The 21,736-nt window shown below is 39.4% G+C and overlaps 1 protein-coding gene across 3 annotated transcripts in view; it reads left to right on the top strand.

Annotated features, from left to right (window-relative positions):
- The window catches only part of TBC1D5 (TBC1 domain family member 5), a 370,039-nt gene that overhangs the window by 334,235 nt on the left and 14,068 nt on the right, over positions 1 to 21,736 (top strand). For all 3 annotated transcript variants that reach the window (XM_020807289.3, XM_020807270.3, XM_078377254.1), the window contains 2 exons: positions 4,280 to 4,379; positions 21,042 to 21,121. In XM_020807289.3, coding sequence (XP_020662948.3) covers positions 4,280 to 4,379; positions 21,042 to 21,121 — 180 coding nt within the window. The remainder of the gene's footprint in view (positions 1 to 4,279; positions 4,380 to 21,041; positions 21,122 to 21,736) is intronic.

Here is a 21,736-nt window from a genome sequence, read left to right as displayed (position 1 = left end):
TCTAACAGAGATTATTGGCAAAGGAGAATGGTAAGAAGTCTAGTTTACAGTGACACAATTCTGTGGTCTAAAGTCTATGCTGAGAGGCATTTGAGATATTATATGCCTTTTAAATGTATATTCTAATAGTAACGTGGGGTTATGTCACAAGTAAATTTGTTTTCAGAATGTTAGTATAAGAAAAATGGAGTGCATCTGTTATCAGACCATATCAGCTCAGCAAATTGTGAGGAGTGGTGGGAGCTATAGTCTAACACATCTGGAGGGCATGTTGGTGACTGTCCCTGTACTGAATATGTGGTTGTATGCAGTATGTCATGTGACTATTGTAAATAAGTGTTGTTTGTAATGAACAAAAATGACACTGTGAAACTGTTGAGCAAGTTGTATTTGTTGCTGTCTCACAAATAGGCAGCCAGTTCACTTCAGGACATAATTCTAGAGCTTTCTGAGTAGATTATAGCAGTGTAAAACAGTAGATTTGTGGGAGGCACTTGTTACAGTTTCCTAGAACTGAACTTCCCAGAACTGGTAACTGTTTTTTTTTTCACATAGGGTGAGATCATAGGTTGAATTTTCTTCTCCTTAGTGGCTTTCAAAGCAGAACCACTTGCTAAATGTCACTATTGTGGTTTCCCCCTCCCGTGCTAGTATTGATACTGCTGTCATATTTCTAACTACAATAGAAAGGTATTTTTTCTGATTCCTCCAAAGGAATCTGCAGTGGAATCTTCTTTCCATTTGCTTTGTCCAGTCTAAATTTAGAATTATGCATAACTCTATAAGAAGACTGGCAGTTTTGCTCTTTTAAAAGACTATAAAAGTATATCAGAATAGCATCACAAATATTCTTCTGCCTATTTCTTGACAAAGAATCCTATGAGATCATTGGAAAGGCATTAAACATATGTTGGCTGCTTTAGTTAAATTCATTAATAGCTAAGAAATCTACAGTTAATTTTAATCACATTGAATCATGTCTACAAATATAACACAATTTGTAGACTAGACCATTGTTGTAACAAAGTACAATTGTACTTTGTGACTAACCTGAGGAAAAGAATGAATGCAGTATCAGTTACTAGTAGAAATATTAAATGTGTGATAGCCTTACAGTTAGTCGCATGAAATGCACATAGACACTTAGCATTCATTTGGGAGAATATCAAAATTGTGCCCCCTGTGACAATGAAATTAATAGCATAATTAATGGTAGTCTAAGACCTCACCTAGTATAATGACAAGGCTAGCCCTGTAAGACCTTTTGAAGTGAGCATCTGTGTAACTCACAATACCAAAAAGGATGTCAAAACTGCAAGGACATGTTCCACTTGATATTCTAGTTAAACTTTTCTGACATCACTGTGTTCAGTTACCAAGAATCAGTTGTTTATATCCATAAGGATGTCAAAGTTATAAGCTGGAAACTGCCCTAAAATCAAAAGATGGGATCCAGAGCAAATAAGTTGCACTGTGGACCTCCTTAAATCAATAGGAATTTAATTTTTTATTGTCAGCTATTGATATTTTAATGTCAGCTATTGATACCCCTTCATGGATTGCTGCCTTGTCATGGCAAAGGGGCTTGAGTAATTCAGAGAACCTATGGGCTATGCCGTGCAGGGACACTCAAAATGGACAGGTCAGAGGGGACAGTTCTGACTAAACGTGATCCACCTGGAGCAGGAACTGGCAAGCCACTCCAGTATCTTTACCAAGAAAACCCCATGAAAAGAAACAAAAGGCTAAGGCTTATGATGCTGGAAGATGAGCCCCTCAGGTTGGGAGGCGTCCAACATCCTACTGAGGAAGAGCGGAGGACAAGGACAAGTAGCTCCAGAGCTAATGAAGTGGTTGGGCCAAAGCTAAAAGGATACTCAGCTGTGGACATGCCTAGAAGTGAAAGGAAAGTCCGATGCTGCAAAGAAAAATACTGCATAGGAACCTGGAATGTAAGTTCTATGAACCTTGGTAAGTTGGATGTGGTCAAACAGGAGATGGCAAGAATCAACATTGACAATCCTGGGCATCAGTGAACTAAAATGGACAGGAATGGGTGAATGCAATTTAGATGATTATCATATCTACTATTGTGGGCGAGAATCCCATAGAAGAAATGGAGTAGCCCTCATAGTCAACAAAAGAGTGGGAAATGCTGTACTGGGATATAATCTCAAAAATGATAGAATGATTCCAATACGAATCCAAGGCAGACTTTTCAAAATCACAGTAACCCAAGTTTATGCACCAACCACCATTGCTGAAAAGGTTGAAATTAACCAATTCTATGAAGACTTACAGCACCTTCTAGAACTGACACCAAAGAAAGATGTTCTTCTCATTCTAGGGGACTGGAATGCTAAAGTAGGGAATCGAGATAAAAAGAACAACAGGTAAGTTTGGCCTTGGAGTTCAAAACAAAGCAGGGCAAAGGCTAATAGAGTTTTTTCCAGAGAACAAGCTGGTCATCACAAACACTCTTTTCCAACAACACAAGAGGTGATTCTACACATGGACATCTCCAGATGGGCAATATCAAAATCAGATTGATTATATTCTCTGTAGCCAAAGATGGAGAATCTCTATACAGTCAGAAAAAACAAGACCTGGAGCTGATTGTGGCTCTGATCATCAGGTTCTCATAGCAAAAGTTTAAACTGAAGAAAGTAGGAAAAAAGCACTGGGCTAGTCAGGTATAATCTAAACCAAATCTCTTATGAATACACAGTGGAAGTGAAGAACAGATTTAAGGAACTTGACTTGGTGGACAGAGTGCCTGAATAACTATGGATGCAGGCTTGTAACATTATACAGGAGGCAGCAACAAAAACCATCCCAAAAACCATTCCTCAAAAAGGAAATGCAAGGCTGTATATTGTCTCCTTGCTTATTTAACTTACATGCAGAATACATCATGTGAAAGGCAGGACAGGAGGAATCCCAAGCCGGAATTAAGATTGCCGGAAGAAAGATCAACAACCTCAGATATGCAGACGATAACACTCTGAAGGCAGAAAGTGAGGAGGAATTAAAGAACCTCTTAATGAGGGTGAAAGAAGAGAGCGCAAAAAATGGTCTGAAGCTCAAGATAAAAAAACTAAGATCATGGCCACTAGCCCCATCACCTCCTGGCAAATAGAAGGGGAAGAAATGGAGGCAGTGACAGATTTTACTTTCCTGGGCTCCATGATCACTGCAGATGGTGACAACAGCCATGAAATTAAAAGATGCCTGCTTCTTGGGAGGAAAGCGATGACAAACCTAGACAGCGTCTTAAAAAGCAGAGACATCACCTTGCCGACAAAGGTCTGCATAGTCAAAGCTATGGTTCTTCCAGTAGAGATGTATGGAAGTCAGAGCTGGACCATAAAGAAGGCTGACCACCGATGAATTGATGCTTTTGAATTGTGGTGTTGGAGGAGACTCTTGAGTTCCCTGGACTGCAAAGAGAACAAACCTATCCATTTTGAATGAAATCAACCCTGAGTGCTCAGTGGAAGGACAGATCCTGAAGCTGAGGCTCCAATACTTTGACCATCTGATGAGAAGAGAAGACTCCCTGGAAAGGACTTTGATGTTGGGAAAGTGTGAGGGCAAGAGAAGAGAACAACAGAGGATGAGATGGTTGGACAGTGTCATCAAAGCTACCAATATGAATTTGACACAACTACGGGACGCAGTGGAGGACAGGAGAGCCTGGCATGCTCTGGTCCATGGAGTCACGAAGAGTCAGACACAAATTGATGACTAAACAGCAACAAGTGATATTTATTTAGGGCAATCTAAGAGAGAGGTACATAATTGTCAGCTAAAGTGTAAATGCAAGGGATGTGGTGAGATGGTAGAAGTTCTTGAATGTCCTGCTGAAAACAGTGCCATATCTTTAATTAAGGTTTGCACATTTTTTCTGAATACTGAAGTACCAAGATATTGTGCAAAGTAAGATACAAAGTCAAAGTTACAGAATAAACAAATATTCATTGTTGTGCTTAAATCAGAGTAGCTACTCCCTGTTACCTGACATATGTCACCAAGTTGGACTTCTTGCCATGATATTCTTTCTCTTAGTCAAGAGATGTAGCTACAATGGCTTTTGGTCCTTGACCAGTAACATAAGCCAGAGACAACTATAGACACAATGTATTTAGGAAAATAAAATGGATGACGGAGAGTATATATATAGTCCAGAGTTTCTAAAGGGTGGCATAAAAATCTAACAGAGAAAACGTTTGCTGTTGTTATTGCTCAGCAGAAATATTTTTATTTTATTTTATTCCAGGAAGAAGAATTGGAAGCTCAGATTTCATTTCTCCAGGGACAACTCAATGAATTGGAGGCCATGTGCAAATACTGTGCAAAGATGATGAATACACATCTGGGTAAGAAGATACTCTTCTTCTTAGATATGGAATGCCATGAGCATTGCTACTGGATGATGATTTCCAAGTTTGTGTAAGTGGCACCAAGTCCAGCACAAAAGAACACTCTGTAAAACTTGAACAGGAAAAATGGAGCACTGCAAATTGTATTGACATTACTGAGAATGTGACTACACAGTGAGGGAAATGCAAATTAATTCTCATTCTTTCACTCCGAAGCTCTATAAGGGCATTCCATTCTCATTGATATAAGTGGCCATGCAAGCAGAGAAGAAGAAGAAAATTCTTCTGGTTTTTAACAAGAGAAGCTGGTGGGGGGGGTTCTGTTAGGAGAGAGGCTTTGCAGAAAGAGATTAGCACTAGCACTGCTTGGGTGTGTGCACACACAAAATGCACATGCTCTCCTGGTTCTCCCTCATGAGGTTGGAGGTAAGGGGAAGGTGCTTTGCCAAATCACCACTCTATGTGTGTGTTTGTATACTCTGTTGGTTTTCCATTTCTCCACTGGAGAAAACAAAAGGATTCATATTTTTAAAAGTAGAAGGACTTATAGTGGGGAAGAAAAACTACAAATTTGGGGTATGGGAATCTGGGCTGGGTTGTTGTTGTTTTTCGGTGCCAAAGTGATCTAGTAATAAATTACTGTATCATTGCAATGGCTCAGTGCTAAATGTGTTTATTCAAAAAGTAAGAAAATTCTGGAACATTCAAGGTACTGATTGGGAAGGCAGGTGTTCTTGCAGTCCCTAAACATCATGCTCCAACTTCGTATGTCACCACAATACCATCCACTGACACACCCTCCCCCCAATCATTTTGTAGAACAAAACCACTCCTCACACATTCCAGCTTGAAAAAAGTAGAAGCCCCGCCCCCCAACAGCAGAAAAAAAATCTCTACACTGGGAGCAAAAAAAGCTGGACTGATTTGAATTGGTCTTTGTATCATGTGATAAATTAAAAAATAACCCAAATGTATCCGTTTTATACCCACGGTATCTGACCATGTAGTTGCAAGCTGAGTTTGATCTTGCTTTCATCTCTCTACCTGAAATGCAAGTATATTTCAGCTGGAGACATTTGTATACTTAACTTTATGTTATGATAGTATCTTATTTACAAAACAGTAAGATAGCCAGCAATTAAGGTTTTATGAATTTTCCCCATTGTGTTCTGTACATCATGATCAGAACTCTTCTTTTACTGTTTTCTGACTGACAAGAATTAACCAAGAAAGTTTCTTTATCTGGGGTTTAATTAATTTTGGAACTGATGCATGGACAGCTTTCCCTTGCTGCAATTTTTCATGTGTGCATACGGTTTTTCTTTTTCTGTCCAAGTAAGATGTATATCCCCATCAGCATCATAGTGTTCTTCTGGGTCTCATTTGAAAGAAATAGATCTTCATTTCAGAGACCGAGAGAGAGAAACAACACATGTTGTTTTTTAATGAAAAAATTACACTGAATTCTGCGGATACCAATATTTATTTTCAATTTTCCATCAAGAAGTGCACTAGTGGTAGAACTAGGGAGCTCATACTTGCTCTTCAAACAGAACAGTTGACTAGTCTGAAATTGACGAGGGCTACAATCTTGTGTGCCCATCAACCTATCTACTGTACAATTTTTATAGAATCGTAGATTACTTGAAATTAAATTGAAACTGTTTAAATTTATCATTGGCTTGTTTCTCCCTACCAGGGATTTCTATCTCAGGTGCCAAAATAACCTGGACAACTCTGTAGTTGATGGGCGGGGACTGGGGAATGTGCTATTCTTCCTCATTCAAAAAAATCTTTTGCACCTCCAAAGCAAAGCTTCTGTGTGTTTTAAAACTTTACTTCAGGGATCTACATGATCTAGGGACATTATCTGTGGAAATTGTTCCGTGGTCACGTGGCCAGCGTGACTAGACACGGAATGCTGTTTACTTTCCCACCAAGGTGGTACCTATTTATCTACTCGCATTTTTGCATTTTGTATGCTTTCGAACCACTAGGTCGGTGGGATCTGGGACAAGTGATGGGGGCTCACTCCATCGCGTGGATTTGATCTTACAGCTGTGCTGTCTTTGGGACTTTATTTGGTATTCTGCTAACACCACTTTTTTGGGCAGTTTTTCATATTAGATTGCCCAACTAGAAAACTAATTTTTTTAAAAACAAACTTCACTTATCTCTCTAGTGCTAAGTTTATAACTGTATTGTCTGGAACATGAAGAAGGAAAAGATGGGTTAGAATGGTAATTTTTGTTTATGTGTTTACACAAAAGCTTTCTCATTAAATGTTCATCCACTTCTTTTGCTGCACCACAAAATGACAACATAATTATATATTTGGGATCCTGCCTCTATGTTACTATGGAAATGAATGTGATGTCTTGAATAATCTATACAGTGTGTATTAGAGTGCTAAATTCAGTCTTGTGATGAAGATCAATAAATGGGCTATCACCTTTCCATTTTGTAGACGGCCCATTATATTAGGAGCAAAGGACATTGAAATCACACATCTGCTTGTTAACTCTTTAGTAGAGCACTTGGAAGAGTGCTTTATAACTTATTGAACAGATCAAATGAATCAAAATATTGGTTGCCAAGTTTTGAATAAGGTAAAAGGATTTTTCCACTCCTCTTACAATACTATGAGAATCAGTCACCCAAGAGTATTTAGTTCATAGTAGATTGAATACAGATGAAGGAAAAGTTTTTCATTCTGTGTATACTTTGCTTACAGAATTCATTGCCACAGGATGTGGCCATGACTTACAAAGCTTTAAAGGGCAGTTAGAGAAATTTGTAGAAAACTAGCCTATCAATAGCTATTAGCCATTATAGGACAGAGTCTCCATGTTTAGCATCACTTGTACATCATAAAACCATATACAAGTAGTTAACTATTGTTGTTGTTTAATCGTTAAGTTATGTCCAACTCTTCGTGACCCCATGGACCAGAGCATGCCAGGCCCTCCTGTCTTCCACTGCGTCCCGTAGTTGTGTCAAATTCATATTGGTAGCTTTGATGACACTGTCCAACCATCTCATCCTCTGTTGTTCTCTTCTCTTGCCCTCACACTTTCCCAACATCAAAGTCCTTTCCAGGGAGTCTTCTCTTCTCATCAGATGGTCAAAGTATTGGAGCCTCAGCTTCAGGATCTGTCCTTCCACTGAGCACTCGGGGTTGATTTCATTCAAAATGGATAGGTTTGTTCTCTTTGCAGTCCACAGGACTCTCAAGAGTCTCCTCCAGCACCACAATTCAAAAGCATCAATTCTTTGGCAGTCAGCCTTCTTTATGGTCCAGTTCTCACTTCCATACATCACTACTGGAAAAAACATAGCTTTGACTAGGCAGACCTTTGTCGGCAAGGTGATGTCTCTGCTTTTTAAGATGCTGTCTAGGTTTGTCATCACTTTCCTCCCAAGAAGCAGGCATCTTTTAATTTCATGGCTGCTGTCACCATCTGCAGTGATCATGGAGCCCAGGAAAATAAAATCTGTCACTGCCTCCATATCGTCACCTTCTATTTACCAGGAGGTGATGGGACCAGTGGCCATGATCTTAGTTTTTTTGATGTTGAGCTTCAGACCATTTTTGAGTTCTCCTCTTTCACCCTCATTACGAGGTTCTTTAAGTCCTCTTCACTTTCTGCCATCAGAGTGGTAGCGTCTGTATATCTGAGGTTGTTGATATTTCTTCCGACAATCTTAATTCTGGCTGGGGATTCCTCCTGTCCTGCCTTTTGCATGATGTATTCTGCATATAAGTTAAATAAGCAAGGAGACAATATACAGCCTTGTCGTACTCCTTTCCCAATTTTGAATCAATCAGTTGCTCCATATCCAGTTCTAACTGTTGCTTCCTGTCCCACATATAGATTTTTCAGGAGATAGATAAGGTGGTCAGGCACTCCCATTTCTTTAAGAACTTGCCATAGTTTGTTGTGGTCCACACAGTCAAAGGCTTTTGCGTACTCAGTGAAGCAGAAATATATTTCTGGAACTCTCTGGCTTTCTCCATAATCCTGTGCATGTTAGCAATTTGGTGTCTAGTTCCTCTGCCCCTTCGAAATCCAGCTTGTACTTTTGGGAGTTCTCGGTCCTCATACTGCTGAAGCTTACCTTGTAGAATTTTGAGCATAACCTTGCTAGTGTGTGAAATGAGTGCAATGGTGCGGTAGTTGAAGTATTCTTTGGCACTGACATTTTTTGGGATTGGGATTTTGACTGATCTTTTCCAATCCTCTGGCCACTGCTGAGTTTTCCTGACTTGCTGGCATATTGAGTGTAGCACCTTAACAGCGTCATCTTTTAAGATTTTAAATAGTTCAACTGGAATGCCATCACCTCCTCTGGCCTTGTTGTTACACAAGCTTTCTAAGGCCCACTTGACTTCACTCTCCGGGATGTCTCGCTCAAGGTCAACAACCACACTATCTGCCTTATCCGGGACATCTAGATCTTTCTGGTATAATTCCTCTGTGTATTCTTGCCACCTCTTCTTGATGTCTTCTGCTTCTGTTAGGTCCCTACCATTTTTGTCTTTTATCATGTCCATCTTTGCGCAAAATGTTCCTTTAATATCTCCAAATTTCCTGAACAGATCTCTGGTTTTTCCCTTTCTATTCTTTTCCTCTATTTCTTTGCACTGTTCATTTAAGATGGCCCTCTTGTCTCTCCTTGCTATTCTTTGGAAGTCTGCATTCCATTTTCTGTAACTTTCCCTTTCTCCCTTGCATTTTGTTTCCCTTCTCTTCTCTGCTATTTGTAATGCCTCCTTGGACAGCCACTTCGCTTTCTTGCATTTCCTTTGGGATGGTTTTTGTTGCTGCCTCCTGTACAATGTTATGAGCCTTCATTCGTAGTTCTTCAGGCACTCTGCCCACCAAATCAAGTTCCTTAAATATGTTATTCACTTCCACTGTGTATTCATAAGGGATTTGGTTTAGATTATACTTGACTAGCCCAGTGCTTTTTCCTACTTTCTTCAGTTTAAACTTTTCCTATGAGAAGCTGATGATCAGAGCCACAATCAGCTCCAGGTCTTGTTTTTGCTGACTGTATAGAGATTCTCCATCTTTGGCTACAGAGAATATAATCAATCTGATTTCGATATTGTGCATCTGGTGATGTCCATGTGTAGAATCACCTCTTGTGTTGTTGGAAAAGAACATTTGTGATGACCAGCTTGTTCTCTGGAAAAAACTCTATTAGCCTTTGCCCTACATTGTTTTGAACTCCAAGGCCAAACTTACCTGTTGTTCTTTTTATCTCTTGACTCCCTACTTTAGCATTCCAGTCCCCTAGAATGAGAAGAACATATTACTTTGGTGTCAGTTCTAGAAGGTGCTGTAAGTGTTCATAGAATTGGTTAATTTCAACCTTTTCAGCAATGGTGGTTGGTGCATAAACCTGGATTACTGTGATGTTGAAAAGTCTGTCTTGGATTCGTATTGACATCATTCTATCATTTTTGAGATTATATCCCAGTACAGCTTTTCCCACTCCTTTGTTGACTCTGAGGGCTACTCCATTTCTACTATGGGATTCTTGCCCACAATAGTAGATATGATAATCATCTAAACTGAATTTGCCCATTCCCATCCATTTTAGTTCACTGACGCCCAGGATGTCCATGTTGATTCTTGCCATCTCCTGTTTGACCACATCCAATTTACCAAGGTTCATAGATCTTACATTCTTGGCCTCCAGGAAGCATATGGCTGGGCAACACTGGTAATGACTAGAGTTTATACTAAGGCTCAAGTTATATGTTAAAGATAGCACATCATTAGAAGCTGAAATCACATAAGTGTTCCAGAAGTAGTAGACCTTAGTTCCTCAGGAATCATACTGGCAAACATAGCCAATATATACATCCTGCTAAATAAGCATAAAAAAGGGATATTGATGGCACTGCGGGTTAAACTGTTGAGCCGCTGGGCTATCAATTGAAAGGTTGGCAGTTTGAATCCATGAGATGGGATGAGGTCCCATTGCTTGTCCCAACTCCTGTCAGCCTAATGTGGATAGAGAAATAGGTACCACCTCAGTGGTAAGTTACTGGCATTCCATATCTAGTTATGCCAGCCACATGACCATGGAAAGTGTCTATGGACAAATGCCTACTCTTTGGCTTACAAACAGGGATAAGCACTGGCTCCTAGAGATGGACATGACTGGACTTAATTGTCAAGGGGAACCTTTACCTTTAATTAAGCATAAAACAAAGCAAGCTAAAGTGCAAACTATATCAGGTGTAAAAACTTTCTACTATGACATTCAGACGTCTTTCAGCACTTCAGAAATTCTCTGTTCTATTGATATGGTTCTTATGTTCAAGCCCATAGTGAATTATTATTATGCAGCTAGACAGGCTGGGCAAATTACCTTGTGAAGGGCCATATGTTGCTTACTTGTCTTCACACACTGTATATTTTGCAGCCTGCCAAAAACTACCTTTGACTGTGGTGCCCATAAATGAGTTCTGTGTTCCAGCTGAGGTTTGGTCAATGTGATTATTCTAAGTTGTAGCCTGTAAATGATATTCCTGTTGCTACAATTGGAAATGTCACTATTCTTTGAAACCAAGCATCACATTGTTTCATATCAGTTAAAAATCCAGGAGGCCATTACAATCCTACTAGCTGGAAGAGAGGCAGATAAGAATGACCCCTTTTTACTATCATATATCCCAGTCTTGATCAGCACTAGCACTGTCCCAGTAATAAGGAGCAAGGTCAGCACTATGAATAGACATTAACCTTGTTGTATATACACCCTGTTCAAATGAGGGCTAAAAGCAAGGGTATGGAAATCCTGCTCATGGCGTCCCAGTGTGTGCCCACTTCATCCTCGGCCATTCTGCACTAAACAGGAAAATGTCATGAGAGATTCTCCCACCTTACACTTGAGCAGAATAATAAGACTGGGCAAGCAGGAATGCTAATGGAGCAGCAGTCCCAGTGAGGCTTCTATTTATGTTCAAGCAAGCATGAATATAAGCCCTCTTGAGACTTTCCCTCTCAACTCAGGAAGGTCAAGAATTGCATATGTGTCCATATAGCCACTTACACACTTCTCATGAGTTCACTGAACACTGTATAAAGCCATCAGATTGGTGGATAGCTGGGGTAACAGGACTTCTTAGGAAAGTAAGAAATCATACCCCTCCCCTACTTTTTAACAATGTATGAATAAAGAGGCTTACATAAGAAACTTACTTTTAAAAGGCAGGTGTATTAAGGAACCAAAATACTGCAAAATGGTGACATAACATGTGAAGTTAGACTTATGGTAAAATAAAATTGAATAAAGCAAATATTTAATATATCCAGGCTGAAGACTTGGATAGATGTAACAACCAAACTGGATCGCTTTCTGATAAAGATTATGTGCATTTGATGTAGTCTTATATTCATAGCTGGTCTTTTTAAAAACCATGTAACATTATGAACCAGTGCCTGGTTTTTCTTTTGTCCGCCTCCCTCAGTTTCTCCTTTTTTCAAACCTTTTTGGCTTGTGACTTGATATAGGAGAATGTCTTGTTTCTGTTTATTTACTAACCATTCTCAGGCCCTCTCCCATTGAAGTTTGAACTTGCTGTGATCTCAGTAGGGGCAGTTGAATTTTAATGATCTTTATTTAGCAAGGTTATAAAATAAGAGATGTGAGAACCTCAGACAGCTCTCTGCATGTAAAATGCTTCCACCACCATCAAAGGAAGAGAGCATCACTATATCTCAAGAAGAATATACCTTGTCTAGAAACATATTGCCAATATAAGCTTAAAATGACTTTAGACAGCCCACATTCATTAGGCTTGAACATACAACTTTTCCATATACTATACATTTAAAGCATTTGTATTAAAAACCCCTGGGTAGGGAGTTCTGTATCTACAGTACATGTTATCTTAACACATCCTCTAGGGATGTGATTAAAGAGCCCAAGTCTCTTTCAAACTGCCATTTTAACCAGCTATGTGTGGCTATATTCTTTCATCTTGCTACTAGCAAATAGGAGAAGCTTGGTTTTATTTGAAATAAAAAATCCAGTTATGCTTAGATTTGTAAATTCCTATTACTCCTATTATTTAAACACACCTTCTAGAGCTGACACCAAAGATGTTCCTGTCATTATAGGAGACTAGAATGCTAAAGTAGGGAGTCAAGAAATCAAAGGAACAACAGGTAAGTGTAGTCTTGGAGTTCAAAATTAAGCAGGGCAAAGGCTAATAAAGTTTCATCAAGAGAACAAGCTGGTCATCATAAACACTCTTTTCCGACAACACAAGAGGCGATTCTACACGTGGACATCACCAGATGGGCAATACCGAAATCAGATTGATTATGTTCTCTGCAGCCAAAGATGAAGAAGCTCTATAAAAGTCAGCAAAAACAAGACGTGGAGCTGATTGTGGCTCTGATTATCAGCTTCTTATAGCAAAATTCAACTTTAAACTGAAGAAAGTAGGAAAAAGCACTGGGCTAGTCAAGTATAATCTAAACCAAATCCCTTATGAATACACAGTGGAAGAGAAGAACAGATTTAAGGAACTCGATTTGGTGGACAGAGTGCCTGAAGAACTATGGATGCAGGCTCGTAACATTGTACAGGAGGCAGCAACAAAAACCATCCCAAAGAAAAGGAAATGCAACAAAGCAAAGTGGCTGTCCAACGAGGCCTTACAATTAGCAGAGAAGAGAAGGGAAACAAAATGCAAGGGAAGATAGGGAAATTTACAGAAAATTGAATGCAGACTTCTAAAGAACAGCAAGGAGAGACAAGAGGGCCTTCTTAAATGAACAATGCAAAGAAATAGAGGAAAATAATAGAAAGTGAAAAACCAGAGATCTGTTCAAGAAAACTGGAAATATGAAAGGAATATTTTGTGCAAAGATGGACATGATAAAGGACAAAAATGGTAGGGACCTAACAGAAGCAGAAGACATCAAGAAGAGGTGGCAAGAATACACAGAGGAATTATACCAGAAAGATCTAGATGTCCCGGACAAGGCAGATAGTGTGGTTGTTGACCTTGAGCGAGACATCCTGGAAAGCGAAGTCAAGTGGGCCTTAGAAAACATGGCTAACAACAAAGCCAGTGGAGGTGATGGCATTCTGAGTGAGGCTCCAATACTTTTGCCATCTCATGAGAAGAGAAGACTCCCTGGAAAAGACCCCGATGATGGGAAAGTGTGAAGGCAAGAGGAGAAGGGGACGACAGAGGACGAAATGGTCGGACAGTGTCACCGAAGCTACAAACATGAATTTGACCAAACTCCAGGAGGCAGTGGAAGAGAGGAGGGCCTGGCTTGCTCTGGTCCATGGGGCCACGAAGAGTTGGACACAACTTAACAACTAAACAACCACATTATTTAAATAAAGAAATCCTGATTTTGTGATATTTTTTACAAAATAAATGTGTGTGCTACTAGCTGCACATTTGAGGTAGGTAAGAATCTATAATTCATTTCTTCTTATTTTTGAAGAACCAAGGATGATAATCAGATGTTCCGCTAGCCTAGTTTGCACAGCATGAGAGATCAGAGTTCCAGGAAAACCCCGCCTTTTCATTTATTTGCAGAAATAGTAAACTATGGCAATACAGTAGTACAATACAGATTTGGCTGAGTAGATCACACTCACACAGAGCTCTTCATAAAGGGAATTTTTTTGAACACAAAAGAAGTAAAAAACACCACAGAGTTACAATGAATTATATAACTAATATGAGGAAATGCAGACTCAAAAGAAGCAAACACCCATGGCTGAGAGGGTTCAGAAAGGATGTTTCTCTAAATCACAAAGAGAGACAAAGAGAGAGGGGTGGGAGTAGACTGGGGAGCCACCAATGTCTGGGGAAAATACTCCCAGAAGATAGATAAATGTGACAAAGTTCACCTCTCCTTAGTCTCATTAGGCTGCCTTAGATCCATGGAGTGTTGGAACTCCAGCTAGCAGGTTCAGCTGGAGGTTCCTGCAGAAGTAGAGAAAAAAGACTCACCCCAGAACCTTTCCTGAATCTGAACTGTACCTGAACCTGAACAGCCTGAACAACTAACATGGCTGCTACTATCCACTATTTTCTTGAAATCATGGGAAACAGGTGAGGTGCCAGAGGATTGGAGGAGGTCTAATGTTGTCCCTATCTTTAAAAAGGCCAAAAAAGGGGAACCTGGGAACTATAAGCCAGTCAGCCTGACATCAATCCCAGGCAAAATTCTGAAACAGATCATAAAGCGGTCATTGTACAAGCACCTAGAAAACAATGCAGTAATAACTAGAAGCCAACATGGATTTCTCAAGAACAAATCCTGCCAAACTAATTTGATCTTATTTTTTGATCAGGTAACCTCCCTGATAGACATAGGGAGTGCTGTAAACGTAGTATATGTTGACCTCAGCAAAGCTTTTGATAAAGTGCCCCATGATATCTTGATTAGCAAGCTAACTAGGTGTGTTAGTTTGAGAAATGAGCAATTGGCTACAGAGTCATACTCAGAGGGTGATGATTAATGGGTCCTTCTCTAACTGGGAGGCGGTAACAAGTGGGGTACCCCAAGGCTCAGTCCTGGGCCTGGTGCTCTTCAATATTTTTATTAATGACTTGGATGAGGGAGTGCAGGGAAGTCTTGTCAGATTGGCAGATGATGCAGAATTAGGCGGAATAGCTAATACCCTTGAAGACAAACAAATTCAAAATGACCTTGATAGGATGGAGCACTGGGCCAAAAACAACAGAATGAAATTCAACAGGGATAAGTGTAAAGTACTGCACCTTGGAAAAAGAAACCAATTGCACAGTTACAAGATGGGGGATACCTGACTAGGCAAAATTACAAGCGAGAAGGATCTTGGAATTGTTGTAGATCACAAACTAAATATGAGCCAACAGTGTGATGTGGTTACAAAAAGGCAAATGCTATTTTAGGCTGTATTAATAGAAGTATAGTTTCCAAATCCCACAAGGTGCTAGTCCTCCTTTATTCAGCACTGGTTAGGTCTCACCTTGAGGATTGTGTCCAGTTCTGGACACCACACTTCAAGAAGGATGTTAACAAATTGGAACAAGTTCAGAGGAGGGCGACAAGGATGATCGGGGGGGTGGAAATCAAGCCTTATGAGGAAAGGCTGAAAGAATTGGGAACATTTAGCCTCGAGAAAAGAAGACAGAGGGTGATATGGTAGCACTTTTCAAATATTTGAAAGGCTGTCATTCAGAGGAGGGGCAGGATCTGTTCTTGATCATATCAGAGTGCAAGACATGCAACAGTGGTCTCAAGTTGAAGGAAGCCAGATTTCAGTTGAATATCAGGAAAAACTTCCTAACTGTTAGAACAGTACGACAGTGGAACCAGTTACCTCAGGAGTTGGTGAGTGCTCCAACACTGGAGGCATTCAAGAAAAACTTAGATAAGCAACTGGCAGATATGCTTTGATTGCATTCCTGCATTGAGCAGGTGGTTGGACTTGATGGTTTTGTAGGCCCCTTCCAATTTCGCTTTTCTGTGATTCTATGATTCTATGTCTTTTACATGGTTTCTTGTCAAGCTGGCTAGTGAACATATGTCTTGCCTTGCCTTGACCAATTGTCTTCCCACCTGGCTAATCCAAAGACAATGTCCCTGTAAGGGGCCATTTATTAAACAACAAGGAGAAGAAGAGCAGATTATTCTAGGATACTAGTTTTCCCAAGCCACGGAACAATCGTTTTAGCAAAAAAAGAAGAAGATGATTTAATTCATCTGGCCCTCTCTAAAGGAGAGCTATTTTGTGAGAAGACTCCATGGCTGGGGTATTCATTGTCTTTTATGTAACTTTGATGGGAGTTGTTTAGAGCTATATTACTGCCATTTCCTCTGGAGGGCTTGACTCACTGGGACCTGAGGCTATTTCTTGTCCGCCCTTATTCTTAACCTATACTTGTCCTTGGCAAGTTTTCTAGTTAAAAATGTGTGTCATGCACATACATGTCTAGGCAAACATGAGACCCTGCGGGGGGTGTTCTTGCAAACCTGGCCAGTTTGGTGACAACCATTCAAAGCAAGTATTGTGGCTTCTGTCTCCCCCATCATGTCAGAGACCTTAACCATGGCTTGTTTCCATTTTACATCTCTGCCTTGGCAGGTGGCAGATAGGCTGGACTGTTGGGGCTAAAAGTAAAAATAAAGAACTCATGGAAGGACAGTCTGTGGTTCGTTTAAGGCTTGACCCGCCTGCATTTATAGTGACCAGATAGAGTGGAGGAATGGGATATTCAGTTTTTCTCAGACTTTTGATTGATTGTGACCGCTGAATGTTCCCACTGTGTTTATTCCTAAGAGAAAAAAATGAGTGACTTAAGATCCTGGACATATTCAAAATATATTTGGTTATGAGGTAACAATTGTGTAGAAGGCATATAATTATGTAGAAGGCATATTTAATTTGGTAAGCATGTGATATCTAGATTTTCATTTAAATGAGGTAAATGTTTGAATATTTGGGGCTATCAGCTCTCTCTAGCTAGTTAGAAGAATCAGCTGGTGAGAACAGATTTTTCTAGTATCAATAGTTTATTAGCTTTACTGTATTTGTACTTATTTTATTTATTTAAAATACTTTTACCCTGCCTTCTTCCTTAAAAAGGACATGAGGCAGCTTACATCCTTGAAAGACAATATTTAAAGTTGAAAACAGTGAGTATACTATGGTGGTTTACATCGCTAAAAGATAGTACAGTATTTAAAGCTTGGAACAATGAGTATAAAGAGGCAGCTTACCTCACTAAAATACAATATTAAAGCTAAAACAGCAATATACAATTATTAAAAAGGAACTATCAAATTCCTCTCTGAAAGATGGTAAACACAAGACCCAGTAAGAGCAGTAATGCATAACAATCCATCTTAAAGTCACACATTGTACAGACAATGCAGATTGAGTGCATTTTATATTTTGAGTCCATTATATCTTTCTGCCATAGTTCATGTGTCAAACAAGATGTTCTGCTCCTGAACAGCATTTCTTTTCTTGGCTTGCTTATTTCCTGCATTACATAATAGACCAATATAAATCTGTTGTGTCCTCTGAAAAGACAAATTTATTATGCTGTAATAAAACTGGTTAAGGTACCACAAGATTCTTCATTGTTTTTGCTATAATGTATAAAAATAGGTAACTCTTCCCTCCTGGAAATTAATACAATCCTGTGTTCTCTGAAACTTAAACCTCAGGTTTTAACAGAAGCAAGTATCATTACTCTTTGTCAAACAGCATGGGTTGCAAATTTCAACCACCTCTCCCTTGAAACACTTATGAATTGTTGATGTCATTCATCTTTACAGCTACTGTCTGTGATTAAATCCTAGCCTACATATGAAAAATTACAGTAATATATCACTATTTGCTAGGATTTATTTAGAAACTAAGCCATCTATTGTCAGAGTAGACAAATTCTCAAGTATGTATATTAATTGCAGATTTGCTGATGTAGAATCATGGTTTTCATCTGCTTTTGAACAATGTTATAACTCCAGAAAGCCATTTATGACATAGGAACAGATTTTGTTTGCCTTACAAATAATTTATATGCCTCATAATTCACTTGTATGATATCAGTGTTCATTGTTCCAGAAAAGATGTTCTGAGGCTTTTCTCTGTTTTAATGCAGCTCATGAAAGTTTTATTATTTTTAAGAGATAGTTCACGTATTACAAGTCGATAACAGCAACTTCAAGTAGGAATGCAACTTCAAAGTAAAAATATTACCAGATGGGCATTTTGTCATATATGCAGTGCAGGGTTATCAACACAAATACAGCCTCAGAACCTAAGAAAAACAATAAAATTCTCGCCTGCACTGCCAAATTTAAATATCCCATCTGCTGTTATTCCAGGTGTTCAAGACTTTTTTTATACTTATGTGACGTAATTGATCTAACATGGTTCTCACCATTCACTCGTATGTTTAATTTACTTTGTTAACTCAGATGGTTAGAATGTTTCATTGCAACATAATAAATTGCACATACCCATAATCTACAATATTACCAGATGCTTGAATGAAAACATAGGAATCATCTTCTTTGATAGTTGGGGGGGGGGGAACAAAAACTTAGGGCTATGTACTATGGCAGGCCAGTACATCATTCAAAGAGAAAGGCATCCCTTCTAGATCCAGACATTAAAGTATGCACTATGTAATTGAGGGTTGTGTTCTGACATAACAATAATCTGTAATTTATTCCACATTTTCTGAAGATCTGACCATTTTGTTGGTGCACTAATGCAGGTGGCAACTTTTCAACATTGTCCTTGTGTTGATAGTTGCTGTGGTTTTTTTGGGCTCTTTGGCTGTGTTCTGAAAGTTGTTCTTCCTAACGTTTCACCAGTCTCTGTGGCCAGCATCTTCAGAGGACAGCACTCTGTTAGGGAGTGCAGTATTTATGGCTGTGAGATAGGCTTTTGTCTTTTTCTCTAGATGGGTAATTAGTGTGTCTTGTTGTGGGTGTATTGTGCTAAGGAGAAGAGATTATCTGTCACTGTGGTTGATGGGTATCATTAGCTGGTCTTTTGTGTGTAGTGACCCGCTGTCCTTGTGGCTGGGTAGAGTTCGTTGACCTTTTGCATGCTGTATTTTTGAGAGCTGGGAGCCGAGTTTTGTTGAGCTTCACACTTTCCTCTTTTTTGTTGAAGTTTTGCTGGTGCTTGTGGATTTCAATGGCTTCCCTGTGCAGTAGGTTAAATGTTTTTGAAGTAGGTTAAATGTTTTTGAAGATACTGCCCTTCTGAGCTGCAAGACACACTTCAGTGCTTGCGGAGGGAGGACTCATACCGGATGCTGTGCTTATCTACTGCTATACTGCTGCATAACAAGATGGAGGGAGACGGAGGATGGAGGAGGAAGGTGGGAGGAGGAAGGTGGGTACATAGAATATGCAGAAGGAGGAGAATGGGAGTGTCCTGGAAGCGGAAATGCAGTGTACTTAACCTGGGTCATCAAGCCACCCACAGAGGCTGCAAGCGCCTGTAGATGAGCAGGGGAGTCCAGAGAACACCCACACTGCAGGGGAGAACATGTAATTTTGACACTGACTCGAGTATAAGCCAAGGGGGTGCTTTTTCAGCAAAAAAAATGTGCTGAAAAATTAGGCTTATACTTGAGTATATACTATTTCAATATCCATCTCAGCCTTCCCCATTTATTCATTTATTTATTTGATTTATATACTATCCATCTAGCTAACTAGGCCACTCTGGGCAGTTCACAACAAAAGGAGCAATCATTAAATCATCGTTACATAAACATAACAAGTACTCAAATTTAAATATATAATCAATTAAACTAAAAACAACAGCAACATAAAACAATTCATAAAAGCAAAAAAGTGGAATTGGTGACTTAAATGCTGAGTTTACCATTGCATTCTGTCTATGTAAAGTCTGGGAAGTTCTGTCTATAACCATGTTTTAAGATGTCTCTTGAAAATCCCCAATGAAAGGGCCAGGCAGATTTTGCTATTCTAGTGCCTCCAAGGTGCTTCCAACTGCAGCTCCCCTAATTTCTAACTTTTGGCCACACAGGCTTGAGCTGTTGAGAGTTGTACTTAAAAACAAATAGAGAGCACCAGAATGGAGAAGCCTTATTGAGTCTGTATCCCAGGAGTGAATTGTCTTAGAAGGTCCAGAAAACACTTGCCTTGTTTTACGTACAAAACATGTATCGCTCCAGCCTGCATCCACACTTTTATTTATACCAGAGGTAGGGTGCTTTCTTGTTCTAAATAAAGATTTTGGGGAGAAGATACTTTAATCAGTTAGGCTAAAGTCTCTGGGGTGCAATTATTCATTGTCCAGTTGTTGTTGTTGTTGCTGTTGCTGTTGTTGTTGTTGTTGTTGTTGTTAGCAATTGCAGAAAGTGTGGGAATACCCCAGAGAATTGCATTGTGGCACTTTGCGTATAAGCTGTATAATTCCCATCCTTGCCCAGGGCAAAGACTTGATTCTCAGTTTAGTGTATGCAGCATGCCAGCTAATGTTAGCAACGGGGTTTGTTGAATTGGAAAGTTATAACCCACCCTTTTAGCTCTTGTACATTCATAGTGCAGTTAGTACTTGTACGTTAGTAATACAGTAAAAAATAACAATACATAGAGATAGTAGACATAAAGTAAACAACTTTTGAACAAGCAAGCAAACAAATAAACACTTAGCAGGCAAAGTTTGTTCTAATACACATGGATGCACCAAGAAGCAAAATTACATCCAGTGGGGGGCCTCCCATATCTCATGGGGCAAGTTGTTCCACCATATTGGTACAACTGCTGAGAACTGCCACTGTGATCAAAACATGTTTTGATATCAGATAAAGAGTCATGATTTCTCATATATTTCATCCTTATGTGGTCCAATTTGATAATGGAAGCCATTATCTATGGCTCCTTTAACTTTTAATGGGGGAGTGGTTTTAAGCAGGCTACTCATTTTTAGCTCCTTTCAGCAAAGGTAGCAAAATATACTTCTTCTCTCACCTAGTATCCAAATTTGCTGGACCAATACATCTAACCTTCCCAGTCTTTCTCCCCAAAGAAGGGAAACCTGCTACTGTCTGCATGTTGACAGTAATGTGAAGACTTATTGTCCTGATACTTTCCTATAAAATAATTCTTTTTGCAGGAAATATTCAGGAAGTGATCCTGCAGGAGCACTTGGAGAAAGAAGATGAAATTCTGGTTTCCTTAGCTGGATTGAAGCAGGTATAGTCATATACAGAATTAAGATATTTTATGTACTATCAACATGTGACCAGTGTGATGTAGTGCAATAGTTTCCAGCCTTGGGTTTCAAGGTGTTCCTTGGAATAAAACTCCGAAAAGTCTTCACTACTAGCTGTTGTGGCCAGGATTTCGGTAGTCTAAGAACATCTGTGGATCCAAGGTTGGGAATAGTGAATAGAGTAATGGATTAGGACTCTGGAAACCAGGGTTCAAATCCCTACTGGATCATGGAAACTCACTGGAGGAGTGATAGACCACTCCTTAAATATCTCACTAATCTTGAAAACCCTATTAGGGTTACTATAAATTGGTTCTGACTTCAGAGCACATAACTAACTCATATGGAACAGATTACATTTCATATATTACATTCTAGTTTTATTGTAATATTGCATTATTTGGGATCACAACTGCTCAATTAAGATATGTTATGTCTCCAAGCTAGACCTAGGCAGATTCAAACCATTGGAACATTTAGATGGCAAAAGAAAAAAAAGGAACCTGTTGTAATTATAATGCAGTTTTAAGTCCAGTTCCTTCTTGCTGTTCTGAATTAAAAGAATGTGCACCAAGGAAAACCTCCAGCCTTTTCCA

This window comes from Pogona vitticeps, chromosome 6 (genome assembly GCF_051106095.1).
Source record: "Pogona vitticeps strain Pit_001003342236 chromosome 6, PviZW2.1, whole genome shotgun sequence".
NCBI lineage: Eukaryota > Metazoa > Chordata > Lepidosauria > Squamata > Agamidae > Pogona > Pogona vitticeps.
The sequence above is the reverse complement of the archived record's forward strand: the minus strand, read 5'-3'. Positions and strand labels throughout refer to the sequence as shown.